This window comes from Heptranchias perlo, unplaced genomic scaffold (assembly GCF_035084215.1).
Source record: "Heptranchias perlo isolate sHepPer1 unplaced genomic scaffold, sHepPer1.hap1 HAP1_SCAFFOLD_662, whole genome shotgun sequence".
NCBI classification, from domain to species: Eukaryota; Metazoa; Chordata; class Chondrichthyes; order Hexanchiformes; family Hexanchidae; genus Heptranchias; species Heptranchias perlo.
This window is the reverse complement of record NW_027139691.1, coordinates 74,345-89,783: the sequence shown is the minus strand read 5'-3', so window position 1 is coordinate 89,783 and position 15,439 is coordinate 74,345. Positions and strand designations below refer to the sequence as shown.

Here is a 15,439-nt window from a genome sequence, read left to right as displayed (position 1 = left end):
CCGCACCGTGCCCAGCACCGAGACGCCGCACTCTGCTCAGCCCTGCCCTCCTCTGGCCAACTGCTGTCAATACGTCATTGATCCTCTTGGAGAGAACGATCTCCCGTTTCTCCAGCCCCCTTTCTCCACCTCAGGACGTCTCTCAGCCCTTCACGGCCAATGAAGTACTTTTTTTTTTGAAGTGTGGTCCCTGTTGTAACGTCGGGGAGACGATTTGCGCTGGGTAAACACTGGCTTACGACAAGGAGTAGAAAAAAGTTCCTTTAATGTTGACTGGAGTTAAGCCAGCCCATTTAAAAGCGCTCCCTCTCTGTCTATCTCTCTCCCCCTCCCGCCTCTCGCCCTCCAGAATACAAAGCACCAGGACAGCCCCAGACACAAGCTGATCTGAGAGGAGGGTGAGGCTGGCTCAGCGAGAGCTCACCTCCTCCTGCTTCCTTCCCACAGTCTGGATGCTGTCCATGCTGCCTCACTTCAGCTGAACCTGGGCAGGGAGCCTGGTCCAGCTCTAATCTACACAGGCAGGAGAGGGAGAGAGAGAGAGAGAGAGAGAGACAGGGAAAGAGAGATAGAGGGGGATAGAGAGAGAGAGACAGAGAGAGAGAGAGGGGGATAGAGAGAGAGGCAGAGGGGGATAGAGAGAGAGGGAGGGGGACAGAGAGAGAGAGAGAGAGGGGGACAGAGAGAGAGGCAGAGAGAGACAGGAGAGCGAGGAGGACAGAGAGAGATAAAGAGAGAGAGAGGGGGACAGAGAGGCAGAGAAAGAGAGAGAGGCAGAGAGAGACAGAGAGAGAGAGCGACAAAGAGAGATAAAGAGAGAGAGAGGGGGAACAGAGAGACAGAGACAGAGAGAGAGACAGGAGCGACAGAGAGAGACAGGAGGGAGAGGGGGACAGAGAGAGAGAGAGAGAGGGGGACACAGAGACAGAGAGAGAGAGCGACAGAGAGAGACACACAGACAGGAGAGAGACAGAGTGGAAGAGACACACACACACTCAGATAGAGAGAGAGAGAGAGACACACACACATAGGAGAGAGACAGAGTGGGAGACACAGTCAGAGAGAAAGGAGAAAGACAGAGCGAGAGAGAGACCGACAGGGAGAGAGGCAGCAGAGAGACAGAGGGGGACAGAGAGAGAGAGAGAAAGAGAGGCACACACACAGGAGAGAGAGACAGAGAGACAGAGAGAGAGAGAGACACACACACACACAAGGGACTAACCATCTCTCCGTTCGTAACTCGCACAGACAAGAAGGCACCGAGCAAAACATTTCTCCGAAGAAAAAGTGAACAGACACAACCAGACAAACCAAAAAAGAAAGGAAGGATTTCTTTTTTCATGTGCACAGAGCTCTGCAGCTCCGGGAGTGAAAGGTGAGGGTATTTGCGGAGAATTTATTTTAAAGAATGTTATTTCGTTCGACAAGCTTTTCATGGCCGTTTCCTGGTGTCTGTTTTTATGGAAATGGGAAGCAAGATACAGAACTTGGAGACAGGGACAGGTAGAGAGAGAGAGATAGAGAGAGGGAGAGAGAGAGAGAGAGGGAGAGAGAGACAGGGACAGGTAGAGAGAGAGAGATAGAGACAGAGACAGAGAGAGAGATAGAGAGACTGAGAGAGAGACAGAGAGAGGGAGACAGAGAGAGAGAGACTGAGAGAGAGAGAAGGACAGAGAGATAGAGAGAGCGATAGAGAGTTAGAGGCAGAGAGAGATGGAGATAGAGGCAGAGAGAGAGTCAGACAGAGAGAAAGAGACAGAGAGAGAGACAGACAAAGAGAGGGAGAGACTGAGAGAGACTGAGAGGGAGAGACAGAGAGAGAGAGAGAGACAGAGAGGGAGAGAGAGAGAGACTGAGGGACAGAGAGGGAGAGACAGAGACAGTGACAGAGAGAGACAGAGAGATTCAGAGAGACTGAGAGAGAGAGAGAGACAGAGAGGGGGAGAGATAGAGAGGGAGAGAGAGAGAGAGTAACAGAGAGGGGGAGAGAGAGAGAGGGGAGAGAGGGAGTAACAGAGAGGGGGGAGAGAGAGAGAGGGAGTAACATAGAGGGGGAGAGAGAGAGAGAGAGAGAGGGAGTAACAGAGAGGGGGAGAGAGAGAGAGGGGAGAGAGGGAGTAACAGAGAGGGGGGGGGAGAGAGAGAGGGAGTAACAGAGAGGGGGAGAGAGAGAGAGGGGAGAGAGGGAGTAACAGAGAGGGGGAGAGAGAGAGAGGGAGTAACAGAGAGGGGGAGAGAGAGAGAGGGGAGAGAGGGAGTAACAGAGAGGGGGAGAGAGAGAGAGGTGAATTGTCCGTGGCATTTTCCATGTGGTTTTCCTGCTGCTGAAACAATTAAATTCTTTGCATGATGACATCGGATGTATTTTACTTTGAACATTTGCAAAGTTGGCAAACCTGGAATGAAACTTCCCCTGGGGAATGCTACACACAGACCACAGAATATATATTGGCACGGCTTTAACAGCATCTGGGAGGAATGCTTCTTCAGCGAGCTGCAAATTCTCATTAAAAGGTTCAATGATTTGACTGTTTGGTTATCAGGTGGGGTGGGGTCCACAGACCTGGGGGAGAGGGTGGGGGGCAGTCCGTAAGGGAATTTGTGAGACCCTTTGGGGTTCAACCTGTCCAGGGCAGGGCAGATAGAAGCTACAGATCACACAGAGGGAGAGATATTAAAAGGGGGTCCCCGGGGAGTGTGTCAGTATTTACAGGGGGTCCCCGGGGAGTGTGTCAGTATTTACAGGGGGTCCCCGGGAGTGTGTCAGTATTTACAGGGGGTCCCCGGGAGTGTGTCAGTATTTACAGGGGGTCCCCGGGGAGTGTGTCAGTATTTACAGGGGGTCCCCGGGGAGTGTGTCAGTATTTACAGGGGGTCCCCGGGGAGTGTGTCGGTATTTACAGGGGGTCCCCGGGGAGTGTGTCAGTATTTACAGGGGGTCCCCGGGGAATGTGTCAGTATTTACAGGGGGTCCCCGGGGAGTGTGTCAGTATTTACAGGGGGTCCCCGGGGAGTGTGTCAGTATTTACAGGGGGTCCCCGGGAGTGTGTCAGTATTTACAGGGGGTCCCCGGGAGTGTGTCAGTATTTACAGGGGGTCCCCGGGAGTGTGTCAGTATTTGCGCAGAGTATTAACATGCAGGAAGGTTTGAAAGGCAATCTATTAAGGACAAAAGACCATCAGAAGGAAAATATCTGCATTTAATTCACGATATCAGTGATGGCCCAGAACGATGCTGGGCTGACTCAGAGCGGTGTCTGAGAAACTCCAGTCATGAACCAAATTGAAAACTGGTGCCACCGAAGGAGACCGATTTTCCTGTTGTGTGTGTTTCAACTAATCCCACTGCCCCACTCTCTCCCCATAGCCCTGTATCAATCCCCAAACTAATCCCACTGCCCCACTCTCTCCCCATAGCCCTGTATCAATCCCCAAACTAATCCCACTGCCCCACTCTCTCCCCATAGCCCTGTATCAATCCCCAAACTAATCCCACTGCCCCCCTCTCTCCCCAGAGCCCTCTATCAATCCCCAAACTAATCCCACTGCCCCACTCTCTCCCCATAGCCCTGTATCAATCCCCAAACTAATCCCACTGCCCCACTCTCTCCCCATAGCCCTGTATCAATCCCCAAACTAATCCCACTGCCCCGCTCTCTCCCCATAGCCCTGTATCAATCCCCAAACTAATCCCACTGCCCCACTCTCTCCCCATAGTCCTGTATCAATCCCCAAACTAATCCCACTGCCCCATTCTCTCCCCATAGCCGTGTATCAATCCCAAGCTAATCCCACTGCCCCACTCTCTCCCCATAGCCCTGTATCAATCCCCAAACTAATCCCACTGCCCCGCTCTCTCCCCATAGCCCTGTATCAATCCCAAACTAATCCCACTGCCCCGCTCTCTCCCCATAGCCCTGTATCAATCCCCAAACTAATCCCACTGCCCTGCTCTCTCCCCATAGCCCTGTATCAATCCCCAAACTAATCCCACTGCCCCACTCTCTCCCCATAGCCCTGTATCAATCCCCAAACTAATCCCACTGCCCCACTCTCTCCCCATAGTCCTGTATCAATCCCCAAACTAATCCCACTGCCCCATTCTCTCCCCATAGCCGTGTATCAATCCCAAGCTAATCCCACTGCCCCACTCTCTCCCCATAGCCCTGTATCAATCCCCAAACTAATCCCACTGCCCCGCTCTCTCCCCATAGCCCTGTATCAATCCCAAACTAATCCCACTGCCCCGCTCTCTCCCCATAGCCCTGTATCAATCCCCAAACTAATCCCACTGCCCTGCTCTCTCCCCATAGCCCTGTATCAATCCCCAAACTAATCCCACTCTCCCCCTCTCTTTTACCTGCCCTGGGAGTGTTTGATGGGACAGTGTAGAGGGAGCTTTACTCTGTATCTAACCTTGTACCTGCCCTGGGAGTGTTTGATGGGACAGTGTAGAGGGAGCTTTACTCTGTATCTAACCCTGTACCTGCCCTGGGAGTGTTTGATGGGACAGTGTAGAGGGAACTTTACTCTGTATCTAACCCTGTACCTGCCCTGGGAGTGTTTGATGGAACAGTGTAGAGGGAGCTTTACTCTGTATCTAACCCTGTGCCTGCCCTGGGAGTGTTTGACGGGACAGTGTAGAGGGAGCTTTACTCTGTATCTAACCCTGTACCTGCCCTGGGAGTGTTTGATGGGACAGTGTAGAGGGAGCTTTACTCTGTATCTAACCCTGTACCTGCCCTGGGAGTGTTTGATGGGACAGTGTAGAGGGAGCTTTACTCTGTATCTAACCCTGTACCTGCCCTGGGAGTGTTTGATGGGACAGTGTAGAGGGAGCTTTACTCTGTATCTAACCCTGTACCAGCCCTGGGAGTGTTTGATGGGACAGTGTAGAGGGAGCTTTACTCTGTATCTAACCCTGTACCTGCCCTGGGAGTGTTTGATGGGACAGTGTAGAGGGAGCTTTACTCTGTATCTAACCCTGTACCTGCCCTGGGAGTGTTTGATGGGACAGTGTAGAGGGAGCTTCACTCTGTATCTCACCCTGTACCTGCCCTGGGAGTGTTTGATGGGACAGTGTAGAGGGAGCTTCACTCTGTATCTAACCCTGTACCAGCCCTGGGAGTGTTTGATGGGACAGTGTAGAGGGAGCTTTACTCTGTATCTAACCCTGTACCTGCCCTGGGAGTGTTTGATGGGACAGTGTAGAGGGAGCTTCACTCTGTATCTAACCCTGTACCAGCCCTGGGAGTGTTTGATGGGACAGTGTAGAGGGAGCTTCACTCTGTATCTAACCCTGTACCAGCCCTGGGAGTGTTTGATGGGACAGTGTAGAGGGAGCTTTACTCTGTATCTAACCCTGTACCTGCCCTGGGAGTGTTTGATGGGACAGTGTAGAGGGAGCTTTACTCTGTATCTAACCCTGTACCAGCCCTGGGAGTGTTTGATGGGACAGTGTGGAGACTGGGGATGATGTGTTGTTTTATAATAATGGGGAGATTATCGGCAAAGTGTAACTGAGCAGGTGTCATGGAAAAAATGTGACAGCGAGAGTGTGACCAGAAACGTTGGATGGAGAAAGTTTGACGGAAAACTATGACGGAGGGGGCGTGACGGGGAAGGCGTGACGGGGAAGGCGTGATGGGGATGGTTTGACGGAGGGGGCGTGACGGGGAAGGCGTGAATGGGATGGTGTGACGGAGGGGGCGTGACGGGGAAGGCGTGATGGGGATGGTGTGACGGGGAAGGCGTGACGGGGAAGGCGTGACGGGGAAGGTTTGACGGAGAAGGCGTGACGGAGAAAGCGTGACGGAGAAAGCGTGATGGGGAAGGTGTGACGGAGAAGGCGTGACGGAGAAGGCGTGACGGAGATGGCGTGACGGGGAAGGCGTGACACAGAAGGCGTGACGGGGAAGGTGTGACGGAGAAGGCGAGACGGAGAAAGCGTGATGGGGAATACGTGACAGAGGAGGCGTGACCGGGACGGTGTGATGGAGAAGGCATGACGGAGAAGGCGTGACGGGTAAGGCGTGACCGAGGAGGTGTGATGGGGAAGGTGTGACGGAGTAGGCGTGACGGAGACGGCGTGACGGAGAAGGCGTGACGGAGCAGGCGTCACGGGGAAGGCGTGACGGAGATGGCGTGACGGAGAAGGCATGACGGAGGAGGTGTGACGGAGATGGTGTGAAGGGGAAGGCGTGATGGGGAAGGCGTGATGGGGAAGGCGTGACGGGGAAGGCGTGACGGAGAACGTGTGATGGAGGAGGCGTGACGGGGAAGCCGTGATGGAGAACGTGTGATGGAGGAGGCGTGACGGAGATGGTGTGAAGGGGAAGGCGTGATGGGGAAGGCGTGACGGGGAAGGCGTGACGGGGAAGGTGTGACGGAGGAGGCATGACGGAGAAGGCGTGACAGAGAAAATGTGACAGGGAAGCCGTGATGGAGGAGGCGTGACAGAGAAGGCATGACGGGGAAGGTGTGACGGAAGAGGCGTTACGGAGACGGTGTGACGGAGAAGGCGTGACCGAGGCGGCGTGATGGAGATGTGTGACGGAGACGGTGTGACGGGGAAGGTGTGACCGAGGCGGCGTGATGGAGATGTGTGACGGAGACGGTGTAACGGGGAAGGTGTGATGGAGCAGGCGTGACGGAGCAGGCGTGACGGAGCAGGCGTGACGGAGAAGGCGTGACGGAGACGGCGTGACGGGGAAGGTGTGACGGAGAAGGCGAGACGGAGAAAGCGTGATGGGGAATATGTGACAGAGGAGGCGTGACCGGGACGGTGTGATGGAGAAGGCGTGACGGAGAAGGCATGACGGAGAAAGCGTGACGGAAGAGGCATGACGGAGAAGGCGTGACGGGTAAGGCATGACCGAGGAGGTGTGACGGGGAAGGTGTGACGGAGAAGGTGTGACGGAGACGGCGTGACGGGTAAGGCATGACCGAGGAGGTGTGACGGGGAAGGTGTGATGGAGAAGGCGTGACGGAGACGGCGTGACGGAGAAAGCGTGACGGAGAAGGCATGACGGAGCAGGCGTGACGGGGAAGGCGTGACGGAGACGGCGTGACGGAGGAGGCATGACGGGGAAGTCATGACGGAGAAGGTGTGACGGGGAAGGCATGACGGCGAAGGCATGACGGGGAAGGCGTGACGGAGAAGGTGTGACGGGGAAGGCGTGACAGAGATGGTGTGAAGGAGATGGTGTGAAGGGGAAGGTGTGATGGGGAAGGCGTGACGGGGAAGGTGTGACGGAGGAGGCGTGACGGAGACGGCGTGACGGAGACAGCGTGACGGAGACGGTGTGACGGAGAAGGCGTGACGGAGATGGTGTGACAGAGCAGGCGTGAAGGAGATGGTGTGATGGAGAAAGCGTGACGGAGACGGTGTGACGGGGAAGGTGTGACCGAGGCGGCGTGATGGAGATGTGTGACGGAGACGGTGTGACGGGGAAGGTGTGACGGAGAAGGCGTGACGGAGCAGGCGTGACGGAGACGGTGTGACAGAGAAGGCGTGAAGGAGACGGTGTGACGGAGAAAGCGTGACGGAGACGGTGTGACGGAGAAGGCGTGACGGAGAAGGCGTGACGGAGACGGCGTGACGGAGACGGCGTGACGGGGAAGGTGTGACGGAGATGGCGTGACGGGGAAGGTGTGACGGAGATGGTGTGACGGGGAAGGTGTGACGGAGACGGTGGGACGGGGAAGGCGTGACGGGGAAGGCGTGACGGAGAATGCGTGTCCGAGAAGGCGTGATGGGGAAGGCGTGACGGAGAAGGTGTGACGGAGAATACGTGACGGGGAAGGTGTGACGGAGAATACGTGACGGAGAAAGCGTGACGGAGAAGGTGTGACGGGGAAGGCGTGACGGAGAATACGTGACGGGGAAGGCGTGAGGGGGAAGGCGTGACGGAGACGGCGTGACGGAGGAGGTATAAAATGGAGGGGCCTGAGGCTGTGGAAAGAAAGTCAGAGTTGCCAATCCTGGGCTCCCAGTGTGCCTCGAAAGTAATAAAATAATGTTAACGCTCCTGGGAATATTCAGCCAGGGGAGGGAGAGAGACGGTTGGCATGGTTACTGGAGGCGAAAGGAAATACACAAGTGGATCGTCAGTGAAAGATGCGGTCCTTTTACGGACCGTCCTGGATCTCCCGCTCCCTCTTTCTGTTCACAGGGCGCTGGCTGTTCCACTCGGCTGCTCCGCTGGGCTGATTCCCTTCCACGTCCATTAAGCAGCCCCCAGATGTCGGAGCTTGAGATCGGCCTCGTCCTCTCCCCGGGACTGAAATCCCAACCCGACTCTGAGGGGGACGGCGCGCGCGATGGTGAGTGTCGTCTTGGCGCCTTCTTCTCTGCAATGGCAAAACCTGGTCGGCGGCAGATGGAGAATCCCAATGGATCCCGAGCTAGGGCGACTTCCAGGATAACAGCTCGAGCAGACAAGGCGAGGGAGGGGTGGGGGGAGAGGGCAAAGGAAGTTGGGGGGAGTGGACTGAAGGTTCGAAGATTTCTTCAACTCTCCCCCTCACTCCCCGTCCCCTTTAATATTCCACCCAGTCGAATCCCACTCTCCCCCTCACTCCCCGTCCCCTTTAATATTCCACCCAGTCTAATCCCACTCTCCCCCTCACTCCCCGTCCCCTTTAATATCCCACCCAGTCTAATCCCACTCTCCCCCTCACTCCCCGTCCCCTTTAATATCCCACCCAGTCTAATCCCACTCTCCCCCTCACTCCCCGTCCCCTTTAATATCCCACCCAGTCTAATCCCACTCTCCCCCTCACTCCCCGTCCCCTTTAATATCCCACCCAGTCTAATCCCACTCTCCCCCTCACTCCCCGTCCCCTTTAATATCCCACCCAGTCTAATCCCACTCTCCCCCTCACTCCCCGTACCCTTTAATATCCCACCCAGTCTAATCCCACTCTCCCCCTTACTCCCCGTCCCCTTTAATATCCCACCCAGTCTAATCCCACTCTGCCCCTCACTCCCCGTCCCCTTTAATATCCCACCCAGTCTAATCCCACTCTCCCCCTCACTCCCCGTACCCTTTAATATCCCACCCAGTCTAATCCCACTCTCCCCCTCACTCCCCGTCCCCTTTAATATCCCACCCAGTCTAATCCCACTCTCCCCCTCACTCCCCGTCCCCTTTAATATCCCACCCAGTCTAATCCCACTCTCCCCCTCACTCCCTGTCCCCTTTAATATCCCACCCAGTCTAATCCCACTCTCCCCCTCACTCCCCGTACCCTTTAATATCCCACCCAGTCTAATCCCACTCTCCCCCTCACTCCCCGTCCCCTTTAATATCCCACCCAGTCTAATCCCACTCTCCCCCTCACTCCCTGTCCCCTTTAATATCCCACCCAGTCTAATCCCACTCTCCCCCTCACTCCCCGTACCCTTTAATATCCCACCCAGTCTAATCCCACTCTCTCCCTCACTCCCTGTACCCTTTAATATCCCACCCAGTCTAATCCCACTCTCCCCCTCACTCCCCGTCCCCTTTAATATCCCACCCAGTCTAATCCCACTCTCCCCCTCGCTCCCCGTCCCCTTTAATATCCCACCCAGTCTAATCCCACTCTCCCCCTCACTCCCTGTACCCTTTAATATCCCACCCAGTCTAATCCCACTCTCTCCCTCACTCCCCGTACCCTTTAATATCCCACCCAGTCTAATCCCACTCTCCCCCTCGCTCCCCGTACCCTTTAATATCCCACCCAGTCTAATCCCACTCTCTCCCTCACTCCCCGTACCCTTTAATATCCCACCCAGTCTAATCCCACTCTCCTGTTCACTCCCCGTCCCCTTTAATATCCCACCCAGTCTAATTCCACTCTCTCCCTCACTCCCCGTACCCTTTAATATCCCACCCAGTCTAATCCCACTCTCTCCCTCACTCCCCGTACCCTTTAATATCCCACCCAGTCTAATCCCACTCTCCCCCTCACTCCCCGTACCCTTTAATATCCCACCCAGTCTAATCCCACTCTCCCCTTCGCACCCCGTACCCTTTAATATCCCACCCAGTCTAATCCCACTCTCCCCCTCACTCCCCGTCCCCTTTAATATCCCACCCAGTCTAATCCCACTCTCCCCCTCACTCCCCGTCCCCTTTAATATCCCACCCAGTCTAATCCCACTCTCCCCCTCACTCCCCGTACCCTTTAATATCCCACCCAGTCTAATCCCACTCTCCCCCTCACTCCCCGTCCCCTTTAATATCCCACCCAGTCTAATCCCACTCTCCCCCTCACTCCCCGTACCCTTTAATATCCCACCCAGTCTAATCCCACTCTCCCCCTCACTCCCCGTCCCCTTTAATATCCCACCCAGTCTAATCCCACTCTCCCCCTCACTCCCCGTCCCCTTTAATATCCCACCCAGTGTAATCCCACTCTCCCCCTCACTCCCCGTACCCTTTAATATCCCACCCAGTCTAATCCCACTCTCCCCCTCACTCCCCGTCCCCTTTAATATCCCACCCAGTCTAATCCCACTCTCCCCCTCACTCCCCGTACCATTTAATATCCCACCCAGTCTAATCCCACTCTCCCCTCACTCCCCGTCCCCTTTAATATCCCACCCAGTCTAATCCCACTCTCCCCTCACTCCCCGTCCCCTTTAATATCCCACCCAGTCTAATCCCACTCTCCCCCTCACTCCCCGTCCCCTTTAATATCCCACCCAGTCTAATCCCACTCTCCCCCTCACTCCCCGTACCCTTTAATATCCCACCCAGTCTAATCCCACTCTCCCCCTCGCTCCCCGTCCCCTTTAATATCCCACCCAGTCTAATCCCACTCTCTCCCTCACTCCCCGTCCCCTTTAATATCCCACCCAGTCTAATCCCACTCTCCCCCTCACTCCCCGTCCCCTTTAATATCCCACCCAGTCTAATCCCACTCTCCCCCTCACTCCCCGTCCCCTTTAATATCCCACCCAGTCTAATCCCACTCTCTCCCTCACTCCCCGTACCCTTTAATATCCCACCCAGTCTAATCCCACTCTCCCCCTCACTCCCCGTCCCCTTTAATATCCCACCCAGTCTAATCCCACTCTCCCCCTCACTCCCCGTCCCCTTTAATATCCCACCCAGTGTAATCCCACTCTCCCCCTCACTCCCCGTACCCTTTAATATCCCACCCAGTCTAATCCCACTCTCCCCCTCACTCCCCGTCCCCTTTAATATCCCACCCAGTCTAATCCCACTCTCCCCCTCACTCCCCGTACCATTTAATATCCCACCCAGTCTAATCCCACTCTCCCCTCACTCCCCGTCCCCTTTAATATCCCACCCAGTCTAATCCCACTCTCCCCTCACTCCCCGTCCCCTTTAATATCCCACCCAGTCTAATCCCACTCTCCCCCTCACTCCCCGTCCCCTTTAATATCCCACCCAGTCTAATCCCACTCTCCCCCTCACTCCCCGTACCCTTTAATATCCCACCCAGTCTAATCCCACTCTCCCCCTCGCTCCCCGTCCCCTTTAATATCCCACCCAGTCTAATCCCACTCTCTCCCTCACTCCCCGTCCCCTTTAATATCCCACCCAGTCTAATCCCACTCTCCCCCTCACTCCCCGTCCCCTTTAATATCCCACCCAGTCTAATCCCACTCTCCCCCTCACTCCCCGTCCCCTTTAATATCCCACCCAGTCTAATCCCACTCTCTCCCTCACTCCCCGTACCCTTTAATATCCCACCCAGTCTAATCCCACTCTCCCCCTCACTCCCCGTACCCTTTAATATCCCACCCAGTCTAATCCCACTCTCCCCCTCGCTCCCCGTCCCCTTTAATATCCCACCCAGTCTAATCCCACTCTCCCCCTCACTCCCCGTACCCTTTAATATCCCACCCAGTCTAATCCCACTCTCCCCCTCATTCCCTGTCCCCTTTAATATCCCACCCAGTCTAATCCCACTCTCCCCCTCACTCCCCGTCCCCTTTAATATCCCACCCAGTCTAATCCCACTCTCCCCCTCACTCCCCGTCCCCTTTAATATCCCACCCAGTCTAATCCCACTCTCCCCCTCACTCCCCGTCCCCTTTAATATCCCACCCAGTCTAATCCCACTCTCCCCCTCACTCCCCGTCCCCTTTAATATCCCACCCAGTCTAATCCCACTCTCCCCCTCACTCCCCGTCCCCTTTAATATCCCACCCAGTCTAATCCCACTCTCCCCCTCGCTCCCCGTCCCCTTTAATATCCCACCCAGTCTAATCCCACTCTCCCCCTCACTCCCCGTACCCTTTAATATCCCACCCAGTCTAATCCCACTCTCCCCCTCACTCCCCGTCCCCTTTAATATCCCACCCAGTCTAATCCCACTCTCCCCCTCACTCCCCGTCCCCTTTAATATCCCACCCAGTCTAATCCCACTCTCCCCCTCACTCCCCGTCCCCTTTAATATCCCACCCAGTCTAATCCCACTCTCCCCCTCACTCCCCGTCCCCTTTAATATCCCACCCAGTCTAATCCCACTCTCTCCCTCACTCCCCGTACCCTTTAATATCCCACCCAGTCTAATCCCACTCTCCCTCTCACTCCCCGTACCCTTTAATATCCCACCCAGTCTAATCCCACTCTCTCCCTCACTCCCCGTACCCTTTAATATCCCACCCAGTCTAATCCCACTCTCCCCCTCACTCCCCGTCCCCTTTAATATTCCACCCAGTCGAATCCCACTCTCCCCCTCACTCCCCGTACCCTTTAATATCCCACCCAGTCTAATCCCACTCTCCCTCTCACTCCCCGTACCCTTTAATATCCCACCCAGTCTAATCCCACTCTCCCCCTCACTCCCCGTCCCCTTTAATATCCCACCCAGTCTAATCCCACTCTCTCCCTCACTCCCCGTACCCTTTAATATCCCACCCATTCTAATCCCACTCTCCCCCTCACTCCCCGTACCCTTTAATATCCCACCCAGTCTAATCCCACTCTCCCCCTCACTCCCCGTCCCCTTTAATATCCCACCCAGTCTAATCCCACTCTCCCCCTCGCTCCCCGTCCCCTTTAATATCCCACCCAGTCTAATCCCACTCTCTCCCTCACTCCCCGTACCCTTTAATATCCCACCCAGTCTAATCCCACTCTCCCCCTCACTCCCCGTCCCCTTTAATATCCCACCCAGTCTAATCCCACTCTCTCCCTCACTCCCCGTACCCTTTAATATCTCACCCAGTCTAATCCCACTCTCCCCCTCACTCCCCGTCCCCTTTAATATCCCACCCAGTCTAATCCCACTCTCCCCCTCACTCCCCGTACCCTTTAATATCCCACCCAGTCTAATCCCACTCTCCCCCTCGCTCCCCGTACCCTTTAATATCCCACCCAGTCTAATCCCACTCTCTCCCTCACTCCCCGTACCCTTTAATATCCCACCCAGTCTAATCCCACTCTCCCCCTCACTCCCCGTACCCTTTAATATCCCACCCAGTCTAATCCCACTCTCCCCCTCACTCCCCGTCCCCTTTAATATCCCACCCAGTCTAATCCCACTCTCCCCCTCACTCCCCGTCCCCTTTAATATCCCACCCAGTCTAATCCCACTCTCCCCCTCACTCCCCGTCCCCTTTAATATCCCACCCAGTCTAATCCCACTCTCCCCTCACTCCCCGTCCCCTTTAATATCCCACCCAGTCTAATCCCACTCTCCCCCTCACTCCCCGTACCCTTTAATATCCCACCCAGTCTAATCCCACTCTCCCCCTCACTCCCCGTCCCCTTTAATATCCCACCCAGTCTAATCCCACTCTCCCCCTCACTCCCCGTACCCTTTAATATCCCACCCAGTCTAATCCCACTCTCCCCCTCACTCCCCGTACCCTTTAATATCCCACCCAGTCTAATCCCACTCTCCCCTCACTCCACGTACCCTTTAATATCACACCCAGTCTAATCCCACTCTCCCCCTCACTCCCCGTCCCCTTTAATATCCCACCCAGTCTAATCCCACTCTCCCCCTCACTCCCGGTCCCCTTTAATATCACACCCAGTCTAATCCCACTCTCCCCCCTCACTCCCCGTCCCCTTTAATATCCCACCCAGTCTAATCCCACTCTCCCTCTCACTCCCCGTACCCTTTAATATCCCACCCAGTCTAATCCCACTCTCCCCCTCACTCCCCGTCCCCTTTAATATCCCACCCAGTCTAATCCCACTCTCCCCCTCACTCCCCATACCCTTTAATATCCCACCCAGTCTAATCCCACTCTCCCCCTCACTCCCCGTACCCTTTAATATCCCACCCAGTCTAATCCCACTCTCCCCCTCACTCCCCGTCCCCTTTAATATTCCACCCAGTCTAATCCCACTCTCCCCCTCACTCCCCGTACCCTTTAATATCCCACCCAGTCTAATCCCACTCTCCCTCTCACTCCCCGTACCCTTTAATATCCCACCCAGTCTAATCCCACTCTCCCCCTCACTCCCCGTCCCCTTTAATATCCCACCCAGTCTAATCCCACTCTCTCCCTCACTCCCCGTACCCTTTAATATCCCACCCATTCTAATCCCACTCTCCCCCTCACTCCCCGTCCCCTTTAATATCCCACCCAGTCTAATCCCACTCTCCCCCTCACTCCCCGTCCCCTTTAATATCCCACCCAGTCTAATCCCACTCTCCCCCTCACTCCCCGTACCCTTTAATATCCCACCCAGTCTAATCCCACTCTCCCCCTCACTCCCCGTCCCCTTTAATATCCCACCCAGTCTAATCCCACTCTCCCCCTCGCTCCCCGTCCCCTTTAATATCCCACCCAGTCTAATCCCACTCTCCCCCTCACTCCCCGTCCCCTTTAATATCCCACCCAGTCTAATCCCACTCTCCCCCTCACTCCCCGTCCCCTTTAATATCCCACCCAGTCTAATCCCACTCTCCCCCTCACTCCCCGTACCCTTTAATATCCCACCCAGTCTAATCCCACTCTCTCCCTCACTCCCCGTCCCCTTTAATATCCCACCCAGTCTAATCCCACTCTCCCCCTCACTCCCCGTCCCCTTTAATATCCCACCCAGTCTAATCCCACTCTCCCCCTCGCTCCCCGTCCCCTTTAATATCCCACCCAGTCTAATCCCACTCTCCCCCTCACTCCCCGTACCCTTTAATATCCCACCCAGTCTAATCCCACTCTCCCCCTCACTCCCCGTCCCCTTTAATATCCCACCCAGTCTAATCCCACTCTCCCCCTCACTCCCCGTCCCCTTTAATATCCCACCCAGTGTAATCCCACTCTCCCCCTCACTCCCCGTACCCTTTAATATCCCACCCAGTCTAATCCCACTCTCCCCCTCACACCCCGTCCCCTTTAATATCCCACCCAGTCTAATCCCACTCTCCCCCTCACTCCCCGTCCCCTTTAATATCCCACCCAGTCTAATCCCACTCTCCCCCTCACTCCCTGTCCCCTTTAATATCCCACCCAGTC

General features: G+C 55.5%; 1 protein-coding gene across 2 annotated transcripts in view; it reads left to right on the top strand.

Moving 5' to 3' along the window:
* Positions 1 to 662: 662 nt before the first annotated feature.
* LOC137318211 (myoD family inhibitor-like) overlaps positions 663 to 15,439 on the top strand; it is a 74,278-nt gene continuing 59,501 nt past the window's right edge. For both annotated transcript variants that reach the window (XM_067981155.1, XM_067981156.1), the window contains exons 1-2: positions 663 to 1,375; positions 8,175 to 8,325. In XM_067981155.1, the coding sequence (XP_067837256.1) occupies positions 8,244 to 8,325 (82 nt within the window). In that variant the 5' untranslated portion in view covers positions 663 to 1,375; positions 8,175 to 8,243. The remainder of the gene's footprint in view (positions 1,376 to 8,174; positions 8,326 to 15,439) is intronic.